This window comes from Meles meles, chromosome 5, assembly GCF_922984935.1.
Source record: "Meles meles chromosome 5, mMelMel3.1 paternal haplotype, whole genome shotgun sequence".
NCBI classification, from domain to species: domain Eukaryota; kingdom Metazoa; phylum Chordata; class Mammalia; order Carnivora; family Mustelidae; genus Meles; species Meles meles.
The window spans coordinates 32,479,231-32,503,437 of record NC_060070.1 but is presented as its reverse complement, the minus strand read 5'-3'; the positions used below and the strand labels follow the sequence as shown (position 1 = coordinate 32,503,437).

Below are 24,207 nucleotides of genomic sequence, written 5' to 3'. Positions count from 1 at the left end.
GAAGCTTTGCTTTGGTAGTAAAACTACTAGAATTCAGACTAAGAGTCTAACTTTTAAATGGAGGCCAATGGAAGCTGCTAATTTTTAGCACCCTAATCACACCACAGCAACTGAAGTTGTAATTCCTCTCTCAATTCTTTAAATTTCAGTTTCCTCCCCTGAAATGCTGCTGAGAACAAGTACATGACAAACTAAGGTGGCTGGGAAGTGTTTGCCTACGGAGCTAACTCTAACAGACACTGACAAAGGAATACAGCAAACATGAGTGTAAAAGGGAAAAATGATAAGAAATAAAAAGCTGACCTTCAACCTGGGTCACCTGTATTCAATCCGTGTTTATTTGTCACACTGGGTCAACGGCCTCTACGAACGTTTTTATAGAGAGCATCTGGACTTTCAGAAAAAGACCAGGGATTCACATACTTCAAGAAGCATAAAAATACATTTCAAGTCAGTCCCTTCAATTATAAAAATGTTAGCCGAAGAAGAAATTTCCATAACCGAATTTTTAATTGAGTTTAAAAAAGTCCTTTCTACTTAAAAAAAAAAAAAAGTCACAATAAAACATTTATGGAACTGTATAGAAGTATGCCCGACATTATCCGGACTTCTTGATTTTAATGTCTGAATCCAAATGCAGTATATATTTAACAATCCATTTGCTTTCCAACAAAGTAAAATTTAAAGGAAAAAATGCATTTTATCCTCCCATATATAAGTAGAACAAAACTGTATTTGGTTTTCGTATGTCAGAAGCATAACTGCCTTTAGCTAAAACCCGATAAAGAACACAGATAATGCATATTCCTCTAAATGAAAACCCGTTTCAGCATATACGTATGTGCACACACGCTGGATGAATATATATAACCCGTCAAGTTAAGTCAAGTATGTATCCCCTATGTATAAAACAAAGGCTGAGGAATTTAAATGCCTAGATTACACAATACCTTGCCAAAAGTTTTGATCCACAGAATCATCCCTTGAAAGTGGCCATTAGATGAAACAACCAAAACTTTTATCCAAGGTTTTAGCCTTTTTGTTGACTTTCTTTTCTTCACGATCCACTCACAAAAGACGAAGTGTGTATTTTCACATATGTAAACATGAGACTTTCAAGCCGTATTGTACATAGTCCTTCGAAGCCATTCATTTCTTCAGCTCTTCCTGCACATCTGGGTTGGTGGAGTCTTTATCATGGAGCTCCTCTGTTTCCCCCCTGAAAACAAACCCAGCAGGCACCGGTGGCTCCTGTCCCATGGATTTCACAGCATGAGCTGCATAGTTCAGGCTGGTATTTTCACTCCAACGCCAGTAACCTGAGAAGGGGTTGTAAAGCATTCCTGCCACAGTGCGAACTGACAGACCGTCTGAAAAAAACAATCACAAAGAGTAGATTTTGTTAAGTAATTACTTTCCAAATGCCAAGACTCTAATGTGACTCTATATTTAAAACAGGATTCCTGTCTCAGGGCACCGGGGTGGCTCAGTCGTTAGGTGTCTGCCTTTGGCTCAGGTCATGATCCCAGGATCCTGGGATCAAGCCCCATATCGGGCTCCCTGCTCAGCGGGAAGCCAGATTCTCCCTCTCCCAGCACCCCCTGCTTGTGTTCCCTCTCTCACCGTGTCTCTATCAAATAAATAAATAAAATCTTTAAAAAAAAGATTCCTGGGGCACCTGGGTGGCTCAGTGGGTTAAGCCGCTGCCTTTGGCCCAGGTCATGACCTCAGGGTCTTGGGATCGAGTCCCACATTGGGCTCTCTGCTCAGCAGGGAGCCTGCTTCCCCCTCTCTCTCTCTGCCTGCCTCTCTGCCTACTTGTGATCTCTCTCTGTCAAAAAAAAAAAAAAGATTCCTGACTTGATGGGAATAAATACTGTGTAACCAAGTACATATCATTCTTTACTATAGCACAGAACAGAAACTCTAAATCAAATTGCTTGGGTTCAACCTGGCACCTCTTAGATGGTGATCAGAGTCAAGTCACTTTACCTTTCTCAATCTCAATGTTCTCACATGTACAGAACATACAGTCCTAGAGTTGTTAGAATTAGATGAGATATGCGTATAAAGTAGCACAATGCTTGGAATTTGGTATAAGTACTTAGTAACATAAGCTTTTATTAGAAAATATCTGCCCCCCTCAAAATATTTAAATCTGAAAAAAATTTAAATCTGAAAAAAAAGAGAGACTATCTGCCAACAAGTGATCATCCCTATCAAGCATCTTACAGTACTTTCTCCTACTCTGTTTTCAGCAATATCACTTGCAGAAATCTTCAGAACTTCCTCCATCACCTTGGACTGATACTATTTCAATACTCCAAATCAAGTTTACTGATATACTGTGATGTGAAAAAAAGCCTGAGACACACATGAGTTAGTACTCAGCAGGAGTACCAAACACCAACTGCATGTTACGACCTGACAGGAATTCACCACATAAATCAAGAGCTCACAACATGTGCAGCAGAGGCAGGCACTGCAGGGAGCACAGAAAGGAGACAGTCTGGCCTCCACAGAGCTGACAGTCCAGAAAGGGGCTTAAAAACACCGAAAGAACCGTAATACAAGATGTGCTCTAAGTAGCATAAAATACATAAAAAGTGACAAGGAAGTTCAAAGTGTACCTGAGTACGGAGGAATCAGAAAAAAATAATACGTAGGATAAGCGGATACACACAGGGCCTCAACAGGACCAACTGAGGATGTGTACGTGACAGACATTTGCACCTCCTCCTTAAGCAAATGAGGACTAAGCAGCCAAACAGTATTCACTGATCATCTGTGATTTGCATGGCCCTGGGTTAGGTGCCACAGGTGAGAGAGAAAAGTGGTATCTAATACCCACACCTAACTTCAAGGAGTTTATAATCTAGTTGAGAGATGAAACCAACAGCAGAGAATAGTGGCCCATTTAATTAAGTGCCAGGTTGTGTGATTCATGATTGTAGATACATTAAACGTTCAGTAAGGCCGTGAAAACTGGAAACATTCTTAATACTTACTTGATTCCAGAATGCTCTCTAGCTTTTCGGGTGAAACGAACTTCTCCCATGTATGAGTACCTTTTGGTACAATACCTGCAATTTGCTCTGAAAAGACAATTCCCAAGGCATAAGACAGCTGTGTTTTGTTGATTGTAGTAACGAATAAAGAACCACCAGGCTAAAAAAAACATACAGATAGAAGTACCATTTTAGATGTCAGGAGTATCAGTTAGGTAAAGGCTCGGCTTCCCTCACCCTCCTCCTTCCTTCCAAATAATTTAAGTGCAATTAAGATACATGAATATAAATAAAGTATAATTTACCAAAATGGTTTTTTTTTTCTTTTGGGAAATTCATTACTAAAAGCAGTCTACTACAGGGGCGCCTGGGTGGCTCAGTGGGTTAAGCCTCTGCCTTCGGCTCGGGTCATGATCTCAGGGTCCTGGGATCGAGCCCCGTATTGGGCTCTCTGCTCAGCGGGGAGTCTGCTCCCCCCACCCTGCCTGCCTCCCTGCCTACTTGTGATCTCTCTCTGTCAAATAAATAAATAATCTTTAAAATTAAAAAAAGGCAGTCTGCTACAGATGTACTCACTGGGTTCCCTCTCGGTGGTTACAACTGTTAAACTCATACTACTGTGACACATTATAAACTTGCTTTTGCACATATCAGATACTTTGTAATAAAAATAGAGAAATGGGATCCGGCTACTCCTCCTTGCTACACGTCCCCATCTCCAATCTGACACGGGTTGACACTGTTCTCTCTCTGGGTGCGAGTCTGTCTAACTGCTCTGTGCGGCATACAGCGCCACATCTTGTGCCAGTCAGTGTTGTCTGCCAGAGACACTAATGGTTGTGGTTTGAATGTTTTTTTATTTTGTTTTGATTTCATTAGTATAAACAATATGAAGAGATCAAGATAAGCACTTACATGAATACGAACCATCTGTGGGACTAGTTATTTATTTATTTATTGAAAAAGATTTTATTTACTTATTTGACTGAGAGCGAGCGAGCTACAGAGGGAACACAAGCAGGAGGAGTGGGAGTGGGAGACGCAGGCTTCCTACTCCATCCCAGGATCTGAGACCATGACCTGAGCCGCAGGCAGATGCTTAACAACGGAGCCAGCCAGGCACCCCCTGTGAGACTATTTAGTCTGCCATGTCTTTCTTTAAGGTTTATTTATTTATTTGAGAAAGTGTGCACCTGCACAAGCACTAGCACCAGTTGGGGGAAAGGTATAGGGGAAGAGAGAGAGAGAATTTTCCAGCAGATGCCCCAAGGTGCGGAGCCAGTGGTGGAGCTTGATCTCATGACCCTGAGATCATGACCCAAGTGGAAACCAAGAGGGGGACAATGCAACAAACTGAGCCACCCCAGATGCCCCTAGTCTGACATTTTTTAGTGGCTACATTCATGGTGTTTCCTATATTTACTCCCGCATATGGCAAAGATTAATGTCTCCTCCCTCTTCTACATATTATCGTCGGCCTGATGGGGATAAAATGCTAAAGATTCCTTCTAATAATTACGTGTGCGTGCGCGTGTGTGTGTGTGTAGGGAGAGAGAAACTATATCTCAAATACCACCCCAAAACCAAAAAGAAAGATGAGACCCTGAAATACTGCAATGTGCCATTAAATTAAAAACTGAAATATAAGGTATTATTTTGTGATACACTGTAACTTTTCTAAAACTCTAGTGTTCTAAAATATCTTATTAATAATCAGTTACATGTCAATTGTATCACAATAGAGCTTGGGGAAAAAATCACTTATGAGTATCTCATCTATGTCCTACAAAATTTAAGGAAACAGTGGTGAGCAATGGTCATTTTCTTAATAGGCTTTCCATAAACGCAAAAATTAGTTTCAAATTCCACAATGCCACACACATTCCTAATATGTGTAAAAGACCCTCCATTCATACATACTGACACACAACACAAAAAGTAAAAACTAAGGAGTTTTGCTTGGCAAATAGAAGATAAACCTAATAAATCTCATTTAAAAGGAAACACCAAGGGGCACCTGGGTGGCTCAGGGGATTAAGCCGCTGCCTTCCGCTCAGGTCATGATCTCGGGGTCCTGGGATCGAGCCCCTCGTCGGGCTCTCTGCTCAGCGGGGAGCCTGCTTCCCCCCCTCTCTCTGCCTGCCTCTCTGCCTACTTGTGATCTCTCTCTGTCAAATAAATAAATAAAATCTTTTTTTAAAAAAAAAAGGAAAAACCAAGACACTGTTACAGACTTAAGGAGACTAAGGAGACATGACAACTAAATCCAATGTAGAATCCAGGGTTGGATCCTGAACAGAAAGATGACATTAGTGGAAATACTGATGAAATTTAACCAGGTTTGTAGTATAGTTAATAGCATAATGTCAATGTTAATTTCTCAGTTTTAAGAAATGCACAATGGGTTCCATACAAGGCTAGGACTATGAGGAGACAAGTGAGATGCCTAAGGAACAAAACCGAGGGAAGCACTCACTTTCCCGACTGTGTAAATGCATGGTTGGCACCTAAGCCTGAGTATCTCCTTCAGGTTTGTGCCGTACATGCCTCATTTGCCTCACCCTAGTTCCTATCCTTACTATGTGAAATGTTAACAATAGGAGAAACTGGGGGAAGGACAGGTGGGAACATTCTGTACTATCTTTGTAATCTTCTCTAAAACTAAACTTATGTTAAAAGAAAAAGTATTTCTTTTTTTTTTTTTTTAAGATTCCATTTATTTATTTGACAGAGGGAGAGATCAAAAGTAGGCAGAGAAGCAGGCAGAGGGGTAGGGAGAAGCAGGCTTCCCGATGAGCAGAGAGCCCGATGCGGGGCTCGATCCCAGGACCCTGAGATCATAACCTGAGCCAAAGGCAGAGGCCTTAACCCACTGAGCCACCCAGGCATCCCAGAAAAAGTATTTCTAAAAAGCTCTATTTAGGAAAGGGCTAAACATTTCATTCTTCTAGCTCTTGACCTTAGGGTGTTACCTCTACATTAACAACACAGTCAATACAGTAATAATGATAACAACAACAATACTTTAGGAGACTTATTTTTTTTTAAAAATTGGAATCACTTTCAGAGGACTAAGTCTATAATATAATGGGAAGAACGAGACTTGAAATCAAAAGATGTGACCCTAAGGCCCACTAAGTGCCTAGTGAACTTTGACATAAAGGCCAAGTGACCTCTGGGTTCTTGGGGAAGACGGTAGAGTTGGAGCTCACCTCCTCCCATGGACACACCAAGGCAACAACTATGTAATTGTTGGCTGAAAGAAGACTGGCAGAAAAGCTCTTCCACAGCTAAAGACATAAAGAAAAAGCCACATGGAGAAAGGTAGGAGGGCCAGAGATGTGGCAGGGAACCAAACTCCTGACACAGCAACCAATAATTGGGAGGGCTATCACAGGCACAGAAGTCTACCGGAGGAGCCAGGGGCTCACGCCCCACCTTGGGCCTCCCTGGTCCCAGGGACCTACACTGGGAAAATGAGCCCTCATACTGCCTGGCTTTGAAATTCAGAGGGGTTTAACTTTTCAGAGAGCCAGAAGGCTACCGGATACCAAGTCTCGCTCTTAAAAGGGCAAGCACAATACCTCATTCAGGCTGACACCCAGCACAGAGAAAGCAGTTTGAAAAGTGCCAGGGTTTTACATGGAGATTTACTGACTAACTTTAGGGCATGTGTTGGAAAGTCAGGAATCTGTAGGAGCTTTCTTCAGCCATGGAAATACTGAAAGACGTCAATTTTCTTGTCCTTCTTCAGCCTAGTTGGTCAGATTTGTGGGAACTAGTTCTGACTTTCTCCATCTATCTTGCTAACACCACTCACCCTGTCCTGGCATTCCCCTGTAGATCTACCTGCCCTGGAAAGTGCCCCTCTAAAGCAATGCCTGCCAACACCCAGCAGGCAGCCTTGGTCAGGATCAGCATTCCCCCAAAGCAACTACTGCCCACCACACCTAGTGGCAGCTCCAGCCAGGACTGGGGCCTCTCCGAAGCAACTCCTTCCTTGGAGAGAGGATGGGCAGCCCCACACACCAGCACATGGGCAGCAGCTGCAGCTGAGCCACTCTTACAGCATGGCTGGGAACCAGCTCCGTACACCAGTATACCTGCAGAAGTCACAGCGGGGCTGAAGGTCAGCCCTGCCTACCAGTGTGTGCCCAGTCACAATAGGAGGACACACACAGCCCATACAGGGGACACCAGCAGAATGTCTGGTTCTGGTGACTGGGAAGATGGCACCCTAGGGTCCCACATGATGCCTCCTGACACAAGGCCACTACTTTCAAGACCAAGATACGTGGCTGACATACATGGAAAGAAACAGAAAATGGGGAGATAGAGGAATATATTCCAAATTAAAGAAGAAGCTAAAACTTTAGCAAAAAATAAAATAAAATAAAATAAACAAAATGGAAATGAGCAATCTACCTGATAAGGAGCTCAAAGTAATGGTAATAAAGATGCTCACCAGATTTGAGAAGAGTGGATGAACTCAGTGAGAGTTCAAATCAAGAAAGAGACAGAAAACATAAAAAAGAATGAATAGGACACGAAGAATACAATAATCGAAATGAAAAATACATGAGGGAATCAACAGCAGATTAGAAGATGCAGAAGAATAGGTCAGCAATCGGGAACACAGGATACTAGAAAGCACCTAAGTTGAAGAGAGAAGAGGGGAGAGGAGACTCTAACACCTATTCCACTTACATTATTGGTTAAGTCATCCAGACAGAAAATCAATAAGGAAATAGTTGCTTTGATTGACATATTAGACCAGACAGACTTAACAGGGAGATACAGAACATTTACATAAAAACCGCAGAATACACATTCAAGTACACAAGGAACATTCTTCAGGATGACTCTTGTTAGGCCATAGAACAAGAATCAATAATTTATTTTAAGATTCTATTTATTTGTTTGAGAGAGATCATAAGTGCGCAAGCCGGGGCTGGGTGGAGGGGCAGGAGGAGGGGGAGAAGCAGACTTCCTCCTGAACAGAGAGCCCCACAAGGGGCTTGATCCCAGGACCCCTGAGATCATTATTTTGGCCAAAGGCAGATGCTTAACAGATGAAGCCATCCAAGTGCCCCAAGAATCCATACATTTCAGAATACTGAAATCATATCAAACATCTTTTCTGACCCTAATAGAATGAAACTAAAAATCAATCACAAGAAAAAAAAAAACTGGAAAAAATGTGGAGGCTAAGTAACATGCAACTAAACAACCAATGGGTCAACAAAGAAATCGAGCAAATTAAAAGATACATGGAGACATATGAAAATGGAAACAATGGTTCAAAATCTTTGGCATGTGGCAAAAGCAGTTCTAAGAGGGAAGTTTATGACAATGGCTTACCTCAAAGAAGCAAGAAAAATTTCAAATAAGACAACCTAATCATACACCTAAAGGAAACAGGAAAAGAATAAACAAAGCCTAAAGTCAGTAGAAGGAGGAAAATAATAAAGATCAGACCAGAAATAAATTAGAGACTAAGAAACAAGAGAAAAAAAAATCAAGGAAACTACAGATGGTTCTTTGAAAAGACAAACTAAATTGATAAACCTTTACCCAGACTCACCAAGAAAAAAAAGAGGGCCCAAATAAATGAAGGCGGGGAAGTTATAACCAGCAACACAGAAATAGAAAGGATTATAAGAGACCACTATGAAAATTTAAATGCCAACAAATTGGACAACCCCATAGAAATGGATCAATACTAGAAGTACACAATATTCTAAGACTGAATCAGGAAGAAATAGAAAATCTGAACATTACCAATTATTGGTAACAATTGAATTGGTAATCAAAAAACCCCCGATAGGGGTGCCTGGGGGGCTCAGTGGGTTAAGCCTCTGCCTTCGGCTCAGGTCATGATCTCAGGGTCCTAGGATCGAGCCCCACATTGGGCCCTCTGCTCAGCGGGGAGCCTGCTTCCCTCTCTCTCTCTGCCTGCCTCTCTGCCTACTTGTGATCTCTCTCTCTCTCTCTATCAAATAAATAAATAATCTAAAAAAAAAAAAACAAAAACAAAAAACCACCTCAATAAACAAAAGTCCAGGATCAGACGGCTTTACAGGTGAATTCTACCAAATATTTAAAAAGTTAAAACCTATCTTTCTCAAACTATCCCAAAAGTAGAAGAGGAATAAATGCTTCCAAATTCCTTGAAAAGGGGCAGCATTACCCTGATACCAAAACCAGAAAAAACACTGCAAGAAAAGAAAATTATAAACCAATGTCCCAATAACTAAATTCAAGAATACTTTAAAAGGACCATTCACTAGGATCAAGTGGCATTTATTTCAGGGATGCAAGAATAGTTCAGTATCTGCAAATGAACAAACGTGATACAAGACGTTAATGAAATGAAGGACAAAAATCATATGACCATCTCAATAGATCCAGGAAAAGTATTTGACCAAATTCAACATCTGTTCATGGTAAAAACTCTCAAAAAAGTGGGTAAAGAGGGAAATACCTCAACAGAATAAAGGCCATAGATGAAAAACCCACAGCTAACATCATACTCAATGGTGGAAAGCTAAAAGGTTTTCTTCTAAGATCAGGAACAAAATAAATTCAGTAAAGGTACAGGATACAAAATTAATATCCAGAAATGTTGCATTTCTATATACTAATAATGAGCTAGCAGAAAGAGAAATTAAGAAAATAACTCCCATTTACAATCTTATCAACAAGGAGAATTAAATACCGAGGATTAAAGTTAACCAAGGAGGTGAAAGACCTAAACTCTGAAAACTATAAGACACTGATGAAAGGAACTGAGGATGACACAAATAAATGGAAAGATATACCATACTTGATGGATGGGAAGAATACTGTTAAAATGTCTACACTACCCAAAGTAACCTACAGAGTCAATGCAATCTCTAACACATTGCAATAGTATTTGTTATAGAACTAGAAGAAATAATTCTAAAATTTGTATGGAACTCCAAAAGACCCCCAATCTTGAGAAAGAATTAATTTGGAAGTATCACTATCCAAATCCAAGATTTTGTAGTTTGTACTACGAACTACAGTAATTAAAACAGTGTGGTACAGGTACAAAAACAGATCAATAGAACAGACTGGAAAGCCCAAAAATAAACCCACACTTATATGGTCAATTAATCTACAACAAAGGAGGTAAGATATACAATGGAAAATGGTGTTGGGAAAATCAGACAGTTACATGGAAAAGAATGAAACTGGACCACTTTCTTACACTATAAAAAAAATAAACTCAAAATGGATTAAAGACCTAAATCTAAGACCTGAAACCATAAATATCCTAAAAGAAAACATAGGCAGCAATCACTTGGGCACCAGCCTTAGCAATATTTCTCTGGATCTGTTTTCTCAGACAAGAGAAATGAAAGCAACAATAAGCAACTATGATTATATCAAACCAAAAACCTTTTGCACAGCAAGGGAAACCATCAACAAAACAAAAAGGCAAACAATGGGAAACAATATTTGTAAATGATATAAGTGATAAGAAGTTAATCTGCAAAATATATAAAGAACTCCTACAACAACACCAAGAAAAAAAAAAAAAATCTGATTAAAAAGTGGCCAGAGGGCACCTGGGTGGCTCAGTTGGTTAAGCTGCTGCCTTCTGCTCGGTCATGATCTCAGCGTTCCGGGATCAAAGCCCATATCAGGCTCCTTGCTGAGCAGGGAGCCTGCTTATCCCCTGTCTGCCATTCCCCCTGCTTGTGCTTGCTCTCTCCCCCTCTCTCTTTCTGTCAAATAAATAAATAAAAATCTTAAAGAAAAAAAAAATTAAAAAATTAAAAATGGCCAGAGGACCTGAATAGACATTTTCCAAAGAAGACATACAGATGCCCACCCGACCCATAAGAAAATGCTTAACATCAGTAATCATCAGAGAAATGCAAATCGAAACCAAAATGAGATTCATGTCACACCTGTCAGAAAGGCTAGTATCAAAAAGACAAGAGATAACAAGTGAGGATGTGGAGGAAAAGGAATCTGTGTGCACTCTTGGCGAGAATGTTAAGTGGTGCAGCCACTATGAAAAACAATATGGAGGTTCCTCAAAAAATTAAAATAGAAATACCATAGAATCCAGTAATTCCACTTTGGGGTATTTACCTGAGAAAATAAACATTAATCTGAAAAGATATGCACCTCACGGAAGGCTGTAAAAAATATATATATATATATCTACGTTTACTGCAGCATTATCTACAATAGCCAAGACATGGAAGCAACCTAGGTATCCATCAATACATGAATAAAGATATGGTATATATAAACAATGGAATATTAGCTATAAAAAAAAGAATGAGATCTTAACATTTGCAACAACATGGATGGACATAGAGTGTATTATGCTAAGTGAAAGAAGTCAGACAGAAAAAGACAAATATCGTATGATTGCACTTCCATGTGAAATAGAAAAGGTCAAACAAATCAACAAACAAAAACTAGAAATACAGAAAACAAATGGGTTGCCAGAAGAGAGGGGCTAGGAGATAGGCAAAATAGGTAAAAGGGATTAAAAGGTATAAATTTCCAGTTTCAGAGCAAGCCACGAAGATGAAAAATACGGCACAGGGAATGTAGTCAGTAATACTGTAATAACTTTTTATAGTGAAAGATGGTAAGTACACTTACTGTGGTGAGCATTTCATAATTCTATAATTGTCAAATCACTGTTGTACATCTGAAACTCATACAATATTGTATGTCAACTATACCTCAATTTAAAAAACAAACAAAAAAGGGGTGCCTGCATGGCGCAGTCAGTTAAAACGAGTCTGGCTCTTGGTTTCAGCTCAGGTCATGATCTCAGTGTTGTGAGATCGAGCCCCATATGGGGCACCCCGCTCAGTGAGGAGTCTGCTTAAGACTTTCTCTCCCTCTCCCTCTACACCCAACCTCTAAAATAAATGTATAAATCTTATTTTTTTTAAAGATTTTATTTATTTATTTGACAGAGATGATCACAAGCAGGCAGAGAGGCAGGCAGAGAAAGAGGGGAAAGCAGGCTCTCTGCCGAGCAGAGAGCCCGATGCAGGGTTCGATCCCAGGACCTGAGATTATGACCTGAGCCGAAGGCAGAGGCTTAACCCACTGAGCCACCCAGGCATCCCATAAAATAAATACATAAATCTTAAAAAAAAAAAAAAAAAAGGCCAAGTGACCTTTGACATCTCTCAAATTCCGATCTCCTTTGGGCCAAGTTGGTCACAACAGTACCTGCTTACCTTCCTCATCTGGTTATACGGAAAATCAATAAGATCATATATATGAAATATTTCTCTGTAAGCTGAAAACTGTTAAAAATATTACATACAAAAAAATTACATACAGAGTTATTTAAGAAATGCTACCTAAGCCAATTTATACAAATTAATAAAGATTTTCATTGTTTTTTAAGTATCAATCCAAATCAATTTCTTAGTAATTGTCATTCGATATTTATTAGCCATCTAATCCAGAGTCCACCAATGGGGAAAAAAAAAACCCTTTAAATCTATTGTTTATAATTATGTTCAGGACCAACACTTTTCAAGATTCTTAGATATCAAGATACTGTATCAGGAAAACCCCAGGAGTGAGTGCAAGCTGAAAAGCAGAAATAATCCCCAGCAGAGATGTTATCCCCTAATCCTAGTTTACTGATTGCAAGTATTATGAAACACTTACTGCTGTGGATACATACACACACTCAGAAGAAAAAAAACAAACAAGTAAACCAGTAAGTCTTACTTTTAACACTTGATAGCAGCATTGTATAAATGTTTCTAGATCAATCACATGTTCTATAACTTCAGAAGCTACAACAGCATTAAATGTTTCTGCCGTCTCTTCCACAATCTCTTCCAGGGAACATGCTCTGTACTCTATCCTCTTTTCTAGGACTGGATCAAATGATTTATGGTGCTGTGCTGTCTTAATGTTCTCATCCACAGGATCGATTCCAATAACCGAAGCTCCAAGCCGCCCTAGAGGCTAACAGGATAAAAAACTGTTATCCTCAAGAAGAAAACAGAATACAAGTTAGCAATAAAGAGCTTATTAAAAAGGAAACAAGATTAATAATGAGAGGATAATTATTGGATATTTATTGGGCACATCGAAGTTCATTATATCATTTCCTCTAGTTTGTACACATTTTACAATTACCATAATAAAAACTTAAGAGTGAACAATAATCACAACAAAAAACTTATGAAGAACTATTTGAGAGAGCTCTGTATTTTATAGGTACACTTACACACACATAATAGAGTATTAACATCTCTGAAGTGCACGAAAGTTACCGTGCAGTTATTGACAGAAGACTATAAAACAGAGCTGCAGAGCATAGATATACTACAAGTGGAGGCAAATATTTTTTACGGAGGGTGAATGAGTATTTTTCTAAGTACTCTAAAGCACCTAGGCCAGGGAGAACACCACAAGAAGGCAGTACTCGGTTCGTACTGAAGCAAGTGCAAAAGAATGGCTTATCAGTGCATTTAAACCAGGGGAAACTGCCCAATCTCTTAGAAGAGACAACAAAATTTTCAGAGGTATTTCAAAGACCAGTGCCCAATTTTGTGCAAAAACAAACAAAAACACCAAAAAAAATCCTCTATAATTTTCTAAAATATTTATATATTTTCTTAAGAAAGTAAAAAGTATTTATTAGTTTTATGCTGGTAAAAATATTAAGAAGAACATTAGGCATTTCTTTTTTTTTTTAAATAAACAATACGACTTGTTAAAAGGATAAATGAGTCACAGGCCTACTTCTTCAAAATTTTTTTCACAGTTAAAAATGGCAGGAAAGTTGTAAACTACTTACTTCAGTTAACAATCCACCTCCACAGCCAACATCAAGAATCTTCATCCCAGACAAAGGTTGTCCTGGCTGGTGATGAGCAACTGTTTTTAAAATATTGTCTCTTTTTTAAAAATCCAAAACATACAAAAACAAATTATTAATTTTGCCAATAAAATCTTAAACTTGTATAATTTTTGAGGATATATTAAACTCTCATTTTAAATGGATTATTGATATTTGGGGGCAAAGAGCTCTTTCCTTTTCAGCATTAAAGACTTTTTAACAATCAAAAGCAGGAAGGAGGTTTTAAGTAAAGCTTCTAAAATAAACTAGTAATAATTATATGTTAACTATTACTTCAGTAATAATCTAAAGAAAAACTTTAAAAACAATCTAGTTTAGATTCACCTAATTTTATTTGCTTAAGATATCATGTTAGCTGAGGAATCTCTTAGCTACCTTGTCAGTACTGGATAGACACATTTTGTGTCAGCAACAAATAAGTTATTTTACAGGGCTTAGAAGCAGCATACTGGGGATATATATTTTTAGATTTTGCCTAGATTCCCTTCTAAATTGATTCTCTTTTGATCTTCTAAGTTAGTGGTGTTTTCATGATCATGTAAATAGGCATCCAAATCAAGTTAATTTAATTCTAAGATAATCACAGTAACACTCAACCACATACACAAACATAAGCACACACTTATACACCCAGACATATATACTAAAGCATTGTATACTACACTTTTAAGTTGAACTGTATATGAATTTTAATTATATTTATATTAAAATAAACGTTATATGGGGGCACCTGGGTGGCTCAGTCAGTTACTCATCTGCTTCGGCTCAGGTCATGATCCCAGGGTCCTAGAATCGAGCCCCATGTCGGGGAGCCTGCTTCTTCCCCTCACACCCATGCTCGCTCGTTCTCTCAAATAAATAAAATCTTAAAAAAGCAACAAAAATAAAATAAACGTTATATATAATAAGGATACCTATGGATATTTTTTGTTTGTTTAAGTAGGCTCCACGCCCAACGTGGGGCTTGAATTTATGACCCTGAGATTAAGACCTGCATGCTCTAGTGACTGAACCAGCAGGTGTCTCTTTATCAAGACTGCCTAAAGGTCAAAGTGGGTGTGAAATGACCTCGATGCCATAGGATCCTAGGTCCTTTCATAAGAATTTAGTTCTAAGTGACCTGAAATTGTTCAAAAATGCTACAAGTCAGTTAATAAAAGCAGTCTAGATTTTGAATAAGGTTATTTAAAAATTAGTGGTTCAAACAATGGACATTGAAAAGGATCTAATTTTCTTTTTTTTTTTTTTTTTAATTTTTATCTTAAGGAAGCTTCATATTCAATGTGGGGTTTGAACTCATGATCCTGAGATTAAGAGTCATATGCTCTACTGACTGAGCCAGCCTGCTGCCCAGAATCTAATTTCTTTTTTTTTTTTTAAGATTTTATTTATTTATTTGACAGAGAGAGATCACAAGTAGGTAGAGAGGCAGGCAGAGAGAGAGGGGGAAGCAGGCTCCCTGCTCAGCAGAGAGCCCGATGTGGAACTCGATCCCAGGACCCTGGGATCATGACCTGAGCCAAAAGCAGAGGCTTTAACCCACTGAGCCACCCAGGCGCCCCCAGAATCTAATTTCTAAAGCAAACTTAAAATGCAGCATTTTGAACTTAGGTATAAATCAAGAGAAAAATAAACTCAAAAAGTTTAAACTCAAAAATAAACTCAAAAGATAAATTATTGAAGAGTTACATTTCAAAATATTTAGAGTTTCTGGAATGTTACCTAATAAATGGCACCCTCAGGTCATTCATAGAATGAAGAGGTGCATACACTCCTTGTTCATCCCACCACCTATGAGCCAGGGCCAGGAATGTTTTTATCTCACTGCTGTCTACAGTAGTTTGAGAAGTACTGTACAGTCTTGTCCGAGGGTACCTACGAGATCAAAAGGAAGAGCCAGGCAAAAAGAGACATTTAAAAAAATGTAACATAGGATCTCTTTATGTAGAAAGATATTCTAATTTATAATTTATTAGAATCTAAATGAATGGCTCATTTTTGATGCTTTAAAACCAGGTTTTCATAATCACACTGCAAATATATATATTCACAGATGGAACAGAGTTCCATTAACAAAGTTAATTGCTTTCAAAGGAAATTGAAACAGAAATGGGATGTTACAAGATGTGGCCTGCTGGGTCACATCTAATAGAAATGATGATAATAACATAATAATAGGAACAGTAGCAGTAGAAGTAGAAATAGTAACCATTTATTGTGCACTTCCTAAATGTGGATACTATTCAAGAACTCCATATATGTCCTGTGTCATCTTATTTAATTGTTCTGGCAACTCTATAAAGTAGGTTATATCACAATCCCTATTACACAAGTAAGAAAAGTGAGACTTAGATTAAGTAAATGGTAGAGCCAGGATTTGAACCCAAGTGCCCCATCTTCTCTTCATTTCTACTACTATCATCCTAAACTACCATCATCTCTTGGTTGAACTATTTATTGCACTAGCCTTCTAATTAGTCTGCTGCTTCCTACCACATCTCCCTTCAATCTTCTCCCTACAATGCATCCAGAGTGTCCCAAAATATAAATATGATCATGCTATTTTCCCACTTGAAATACTTCCATGGTTTCCCACTGATATTAGGAAAAAACACTCAAAATCCTTACCATGGCCTACAATGCTCGGAATTATTTGGTCCCCAATTTCTTCCCTCCTCAAATGCACTTTTTAACTCCTCTCCTCATCCTCCCCATTCCAGCCCCACAGGCCTTCTTTCGTTTCTTTGCACTGACCCCACATGCCCTTTTCTCAGGAACTTTGTAAAGGTTGCTCCCTCTACCTGGACCATTCTTCTCACATTCCCTTCCCTCCTCTGCACACCTAATTAATTCCTTTCCAACCTTCAGATCTTAGTTTAAATGGAATGCCATCTAAGAAGTCTTCCCTGACTCTCAAAACTGGGTTATAGTCCCTTATTTTAATTCCCATATAACTTTGCATTTCTTCATGGAACAATGTGACAATTTGATCATGTCTCCCCTCTAAACACTATGAGGGCAAGGTATGGACTGTCTTATTTACCATTTTATTCCTAGTTACTAGCACAGTTCCTAGAACACAGCTGGTACTCGGGAAACGTGTCAAATGAATAATCTAATAAAGGCGGCCCTGGGCGCCTGGGTGGCTCAGTGGGTTAAGCCTCTGCCTTCAGCTCAGGTCATGATCTCAGGGTCCTGGGATCGAGGCCACATCGGGCTCTCTGCTCAGCGGGGAGCCTGCTTCCCCCCTCTCTCTGTCTGCCTCTCTGCCTACTTGTGACCTCTCTCTCTGTCAAATAAGTAACCTTTAAAAAAAAAAAAAAGCCCAGAAAAGTATATAATTCACCTAATTAAAAAAAAAAATCAAATGGGATCAAACAGGGACCAAACAGATCAGACATTATACCAAATTCCACATCAAAGTATATCATAGGAAAATCCTCCAGAAGTTCTTGGGTAAAAAAAGAATAAGGTTGTTACATTAGGATAGGTAATACCATTCAAATTTTTAATGTGTTTTTCTTAGCTACATAGAGTACATTCTACATTGATGACTTATTATCCTTTTAAGAGTTAAATATCATTCTTCTTTAATATTATCTTATGAATATTACCATCCTTTTTCTGTGCTTCATGCAAAGCCTTAATAATCAATGACTAATATACAATAGGTAACAGTAGGTGGGTGCTCAGCTGACTACCAGGATTTCACATACACCCAACTTTACAGGAGCTAGCTTATCTACAAGAAGTAGAGCAAGCACTTAGAAAACAAAGTTCATACCTTAACTCTATGTAATATTTTTCACAAGTTAGAAATTAGTTTATAAAATACAACTACAAAAAGATATTACTTTGATTCAATCTTACCACCTAGACTTGTATAGTTAATTACCTTATCACATTTATGCTGGACCCAAATCAGTTACGATTTTAAGCACTGCATTATTTGTGTCTTGTCCCAAGTGCGGGAGCAAAAAAGGATTTCTCCAGGTAATATAGTCTTACGTTAAAAATAAAAGCTACCTTTGAATATAGATAAAGGGTATGCAAGAGATGTATATTGTATTACAACTTTTCTGTAGGTTTGAAACTTTCCAGATGTAAGTTGCTGGAAGAGTAAGAATATTTAGATAAATAAAAATATACCTTAATCAAAGCACATAAGCTATTTCATACTAGCAGTGTTTATTAAACATAATGAATACTAGATTATGATTGTATAAAATTATGTAAATATTTGCCACAGTAATGAATAAACTTACCTGTAAATTTTCATTCTACTCAAGCAGGCAAAAGTTATTCTATAGGATTTGAACCACATGATGCTGTATTCACTGAAAACCCACGGGTTAGTTTGTAGAGTCCAACTGAACTGATTCTCTGAATAAATTGAAAACAACACTATTAAGTAATCTCCATGCCCAACGTGGGGTTCAAATTCACAACTCCAAGATCAAAAATTACATGCTCTAACCAACAATCAGCCAGGTGCCTCTGAAAATAAAAATTAAATGTCTAGAGAAAGCTTCACAGTATAAATCCCTAATATGTACATACTTGAAGAAACTATTTTACATGGCAATCTCATATTACAATTGATAAACAAAAGGGTTTTCCCCTTACTTTTGGATTTATACTAATATATAAAATAAAGATCTTGCATTCTGCCAATTAACTCTAATCAAATATCTGAAATTTTAATTGGCAAAAATAAGTAATGCATATGTAAAAGTTATTCATACCATTAGTTTCTGTACCAATATTATTCTGCATAATTATAAGAAATGAGATTTAAAATAAAACTATGTGACCTTTTAACCTAGGATAATATTAATTCTGAGATTATTTGTCAAAACAAGTTCAAATTTTGTCACATGTTAGCTACTTGAAATGGATTATACACAGACTTAAAACCCTTTCCAAAAGAAAAACCTATATGTACGTGTGTGTGTATACATATCATCCTAAAATAATCAATCACTCATCCAGTCTATATGCTCAAACTTACATAGAGACCTGTTTTATGAACTAGTTACTCTGCAGCAGAACATTCAATTGTTCAATAAATACTTAGACAAAGTAGACCTTAGAGCAAAGAAAATACTAGGGACATTATAAAGCTCACCCAACTGATCTTTTGACTCTGGTTGAAAAGCAGTCCAATGAAGGAAAAATAGTCTTTTCAATAATGGTGTTGAAACAATTGGATACCATAGACCAGAAAAGAAAACTTAAACCTAAATCTCACATCTTATACAAAAATGAACTTAAAATAGATCATTGATCTAAATGCAAAACCATAATACTTTTAGAAGAAACTATCACAGATCTTCACGACTTAGGGTTCGGCACAGAGTTCTCCTTACATCTGACACCAAAAGCACAATCCAAAATAGAAGATATTGATTAAGTTGGACTTAGACTTGAAAACTTTCATCCTGCAAAAAACTCTGTTAAGAAGAAGAAAAGACAAATCACAGACAGGGAGGAAATATTTGCAAAACACATAACCCACAAAGGACTTATATCTGGACTATATGAGGGTATTCTTTAAACTCAACAGTAAAACCCAACTCCCATAAAACAACAAACCAAGCAACCCAATTATACAATGGGTCTGGCTCTTATAAAATGGGTATAGAAAGACATGAACAGACAATTCATCAAAGAGGATTTACAGATGCAAATAAGCACATGAAGAGATATAAAATATCATTAAACATTAGGGGAATGCACAGGAAAGCCACTACATACCTATCAAGTTGGCAAAAATTTAACCATCCTGGTATAATGAATTCCATAGGTGATTTCATGTATTTTAGAGAGTATTTGTAAGTGAAATCCCAAGAATGACTGTGTTAAATGGCATGTGAATTTATAAATTTGTAATTGCCACTCACAGATGTTGAACAGTTCCCAACCCCATGGGTAAAACCAGATTCTAGTGCTGGCTTCCCCACACCAATAATACATTGACAGTGACTCATGCAATGTATTATCAGTTTTGGTTTTTTTTTTTTTTTTTTTGATAATCCAATAGGTGAATATGGGATCTCAGTGTCGTCTGAGTTTATCGTAAGTGTGGTTAAGTGTCCTTTCTTAACTTAATGGTGCTATGGTCTGAATATTTGTGTCCTCCCCAAATTTATTAGTTGAAATCCTAATCCCTAAAATGATGATATTAGAAGGGGGCCTTTGGGAGGTGATGAGATCATGAGAGTAGAACCCACATGACTGGTTTAGTGACTTTATAAAAGACCCCAGAGAGCAAGTTTGCCTCTTCTACCATGTGAGGACACAGCAAAAAGGCTCCATCTATTGACCAGGAAGTGAGCTTTTACCAGCACTGAATCTTGGATTTCCCAGTCTCTAGAACTGTAAGAAATAGATTTGTTGTTTATAAACCACCCAGTCTGTGGTATGTTGCTACAGTAGTCAAATGGACTAAGACAAATGGTCATTTATATCTCATGGCTTGTCTTTTCATAGTCTCTGAATATTTTCTCTTGAGCTTTTTATGTTTTTTTAATTTTGTTTTGTTTTTCAGTAGGATCTTCACAGTCTGGCCCAAGGCCATTTCAACATTCACACACACACACACACACACACACACACACATTTGTGTTCCTAGACCTTTGCTCATGTTACTCTCTCTTCCACCATTTCCACCTATACTACTTTTAAGACCTATTTCAAATACTACCTTCTTTATGACTTCAGGTAGATAAAGGAAGTGTTATTGGAGAATTATGTAAACTGTGATACGTAGATAAAAAATCTAAATTATGATGAAACTGCACATCAGAGATTTTAAAACAGTCTCTGCTCTGCACTCAGTAATGACCCTTATCATCCCTTCTCCTCCTCTACTGCTGTAAAATTAGCCTCTCAGTTATCAGTATTGACAGAATTCTCAAGAGCTTTAAAAACCACCACACCACAACTGACAAACTAATTGAGTTTGTATTAATAAATAGAATCCTACTGACTCCTTCTCTACTTTGAATGTGTGATCATTTTGATATTTGAGATTTTAAAGGCATAGAGGAAAACTTCATTCAGTGCATTCAAAACCTCATTTATCCAGAGCCTATAATGTACCAGGCCAACAGTGAACAAAACCTCTACTCTGCCAATACCTTGGTTCCAGCAATCATCATTTACTGTCGAGATTACTCTTACGGCCTCCCTGAGCCTAGTCTTGCCTGCCACCATTCCACCTTCCACACAGCTGCCAAGTGTTCTTTCTTAAATACAGGTCGGATTATATTGCTCTTTCAGTAATTTCCCTCTGTCCTCAAGGTAAAGTCACTCTCAGGAGGTATAGGTAGCCTTTCACAGACTTGTCATGGCCTATAAAGTCTGTCTCATCCGTTGACAGTCTCTGCCCTCACTTCCAGCCTTCCTTTTCAAGGAACACTTTGCACTTTCCCAGAAATCTCACAGATACTCAAGTTAGTCCTTTGGCCACTCCAATGACTTCCAAAAGTGCCCAACTCCCTCAAGACAGCTTCCTAAATACCTTGTTCAAAAACTTTCCCTGATCTTAAATATGTATTAGATACTCCTTCTATACTCAGTCCCCAAATCTGAAAATATTTATATTTTTCTAAATTTCTAAGACAGGTTTGCTGAAAAAATAAATTCCAAAAACATATAATGATAAAACGATGGATAACCACCTCCACCACATATAATCACTGCTAAAATTTCTATGTATTTCTGTTCTCTCATATAGCTGCATATATAGATCTAAGATCATAATACATACTGATTTGTACCTTACTTTCTTAATGCTGTATCTGAATCATTTTTCCATGGGGACACACACTGATTTAAATCATTTTTATTGGCTGCACTATTTTTCATTGCATTAGAGCACCAACTTATCAACTCTATGGTGGGCCTGTAAGTTTCCCGTTTCACCCATTATATCCTAATTTCAGTTCTAACATTTTTTAAAGAGACCTCTGAGGTGTCCTTCATTAGAAAATTCCCAGTGCCTAGGGGGCTCGGTTGGGTGCCCAACTCTTGGTTTAGACTCAGATCATGATCTCCAGGTCTCCGGATCAAGCTCTGCCCAACAACGGGCTCAGAAGGGAGTCGTCTTGAGATTCTCTCTCCCTCCGCGCCCCCGCCCTTACAGGCTGCCTCTCATTCTCTAAAAATAAATAAACCTTAAAAACAAACAAACTCCCCGGCGCCTGGGTGGCTCTGTGGGTTAAAGCCTCTGCCTTCAGCTCAGGTAATGATTCCAAGGTCCTGGGATGGAGCCCCACATCGGGCTCTCTGCTCAGCAGGGAGCGTGCTTCCTCCTTTCTCTCTGCCTGCCTCTCTGCCTACTTGTGATCTCTCGCTCTCTGCCAAATAAACAAAAAATCTTAAAAAAAAAAAAAAAAAAAAAAAAACTCCCAGTGCCTGGCACACAGCATTTGTTAAGTGAGTTTCATATAAAGGGTAAACCTAACTTTCTGGTTAGTCAAACGGTCTTCTGCAAGCCTCAGGTTCAGTGAGTTATTTCCTTGATCTTATTTGCCAAGAGTTTGCTGAATTAAACCAAAACAAGTAGAATGGCTGCCTTAAATTCTTTCTGAAAAAAAGAAGATGTGTGCGAACAAAACAAATGCAACGCTATCAAGAACTACGAGACCGCGGTCGGAATCCTCTCTCCCTGCGGCTACGGAAGAAAGCACGTGACCTTCCGACTCCTGCAGGCAGAGTGGTCGCCGGCTTCTGTGGCAAGGACTCAACCAAAAAGACACACAGGTGGCTGGATACACGGCGGCGGCCGGGAGACTGCGCGCTCCGCGGCCGGGACCACTAGTCCCTAGTCCCAGTCTCCGGGAACGAGAGGCGAGAGCCCAGGCCTGGAGTTTAATCGACAGCGAGGGACCGGACCGAAGGTAAACTTGCGTGGAGGTCAGGACAGCCCGCCGCCCTCTGCCGCGCCTGCGCAAAACAGCGGCCCGCACGGTGGGTTGCGTGAGGGACCTTCACAGTGCCAACGTGGTTAAGCGACACTCACCTGCGGAATTGCTTAAGCGAGCACCCTCAGCCTGTGTACCCCAACACCTAGATCTAAGCACTCCTACAAACCGATTCCCGCAGGAGCTCAGCTTGCGGCCTCCCCACATCGTGAAAGGATCCACCTCCTTTCCGGTCCCTCCAGCAAAAGATCCCCAACAGAAAGGTTCCGAGATCCACTCTCACACTGTCGGAAATCAGTCTACTCATGGTTACATTAATGGGTGTTACATAGCGTGGGACTATACTCTTCACGCTCAACACCCGTCAAATTGCGCGTGCAAGTATGTTTGTTGTAAGAGAACTTCAAGTCTCTATTATAGCCTATTTCTGTATGGCCACCTCAAACCTCACGGCCAACGTAGTTATGGATCCTCTCACTTCATACTATGTAAACGAGCTTTCATTCTCATTTAACTCTTATTTCATATTCAACAGAAGTCTCCCACAGACATTTGTACTCCTGTACGCCACTGACCCTTAGAATCACAAATGCATGGAAGCACTTCTTTCCTAACGGTAGATTTTTTTCCCCTTTCAAGAAACTCAACTGTCAGGGGGCTACAAGTCTAACTGAAAATTCAGTTTCTCCAAGTGACCTGATAATATTCTGGACAGGGCATACGTTATGTAGTAGGGCTCTAGCCAAACTTCACTGAAAACTAAAGCGGTATTAACACTATACTTCTAAATGTATAGAAGCCTTTCCTTGAGTAAGAGCAATAGTACATTTCCAAGATTAAAGGCAAAAAATCATTGTACATTTTCAACAGGCAGGGTCAAATTGGTAAAGGGTTCTTTGAGTTAGTGAAATTTAATGCTCAGTAACGGTCTTTCACTTATGCCTTCTTAGTAAAATATTGACCTCCTCCTAGAGTGGCTGCAGACTTTTTTTATGTCCTTTTCAGAGTTCTTCTCTCAGGACACAAGGCATCTCTCCAAACAAAGGCAGAAAGCTCTGGCACAGAAGGACATTTAGCATGTGTTGTATTTATTAGAATGAGAAATCCAAGGAAAAAGCAGAGTGCAAGTATGATTAAATAAAGTTTTAAAAGCTTTATTTAAATGTACTTTCTTTGAATGTACCCCTTCACTGGGCTTCAGGGTCTTCCCATTACCTTTTCAATTCAACAAAGGCAATCAGTGATTTGCCTTAATACTGACACAAAACAAAAGCCTCTTTAATAGCCACTAGTTTGGCCCGGGTAAGCAAAACTAGTTTATTATACTCTACAAATATCAACAAAGGCTTTTCCAATGGTGCTTAAACTCCAAGTT

The 24,207-nt window shown here is 38.7% G+C and overlaps 1 protein-coding gene across 2 annotated transcripts; it reads right to left on the bottom strand.

Moving 5' to 3' along the window:
• On the bottom strand, window positions 1–23,493 carry COQ3 (coenzyme Q3, methyltransferase). Of its 2 annotated transcripts, XM_046006739.1 has the most exons (7): window positions 22,931–23,484; window positions 18,168–18,285; window positions 15,625–15,777; window positions 13,840–13,939; window positions 12,759–13,001; window positions 3,009–3,168; window positions 5–1,370 (listed from the first exon to the last, which is right to left on the bottom strand). In XM_046006739.1, exons 1-7 carry the CDS (start codon window positions 23,037–23,039, stop codon window positions 1,150–1,152), a joined length of 1,104 nt encoding a protein of 367 aa, XP_045862695.1. In that variant the 5' UTR covers window positions 23,040–23,484; the 3' UTR covers window positions 5–1,149. The 2 variants fall into 2 exon arrangements, with proteins under 2 accessions (XP_045862696.1, XP_045862695.1); XM_046006740.1 differs by lacking the exon at window positions 15,625–15,777 and having other exon boundaries at window positions 1–1,370; window positions 22,931–23,493.
• Between the last annotated feature and the right edge of the window lie 714 nt (window positions 23,494–24,207).

Coding starts and splice junctions, on each gene's coding strand:
- COQ3 (XM_046006739.1), bottom strand. CDS start 23,039: ATGTGGGGAGGCCGCAAGCTGAGCTCCTGCGGGAATCGGTTTGTAGGA. Junction 18,286..22,930: donor TCGCTTAAGCAATTCCGCAG/GTGAGTGTCGCT, acceptor CAATTTATTCAG/AGAATCAGTTCAGTTGGACT. Junction 1,371..3,008: donor AGAGAGCATTCTGGAATCAA/GTAAGTATTAAG, acceptor TGTTTTTTTCAG/ACGGTCTGTCAGTTCGCACT.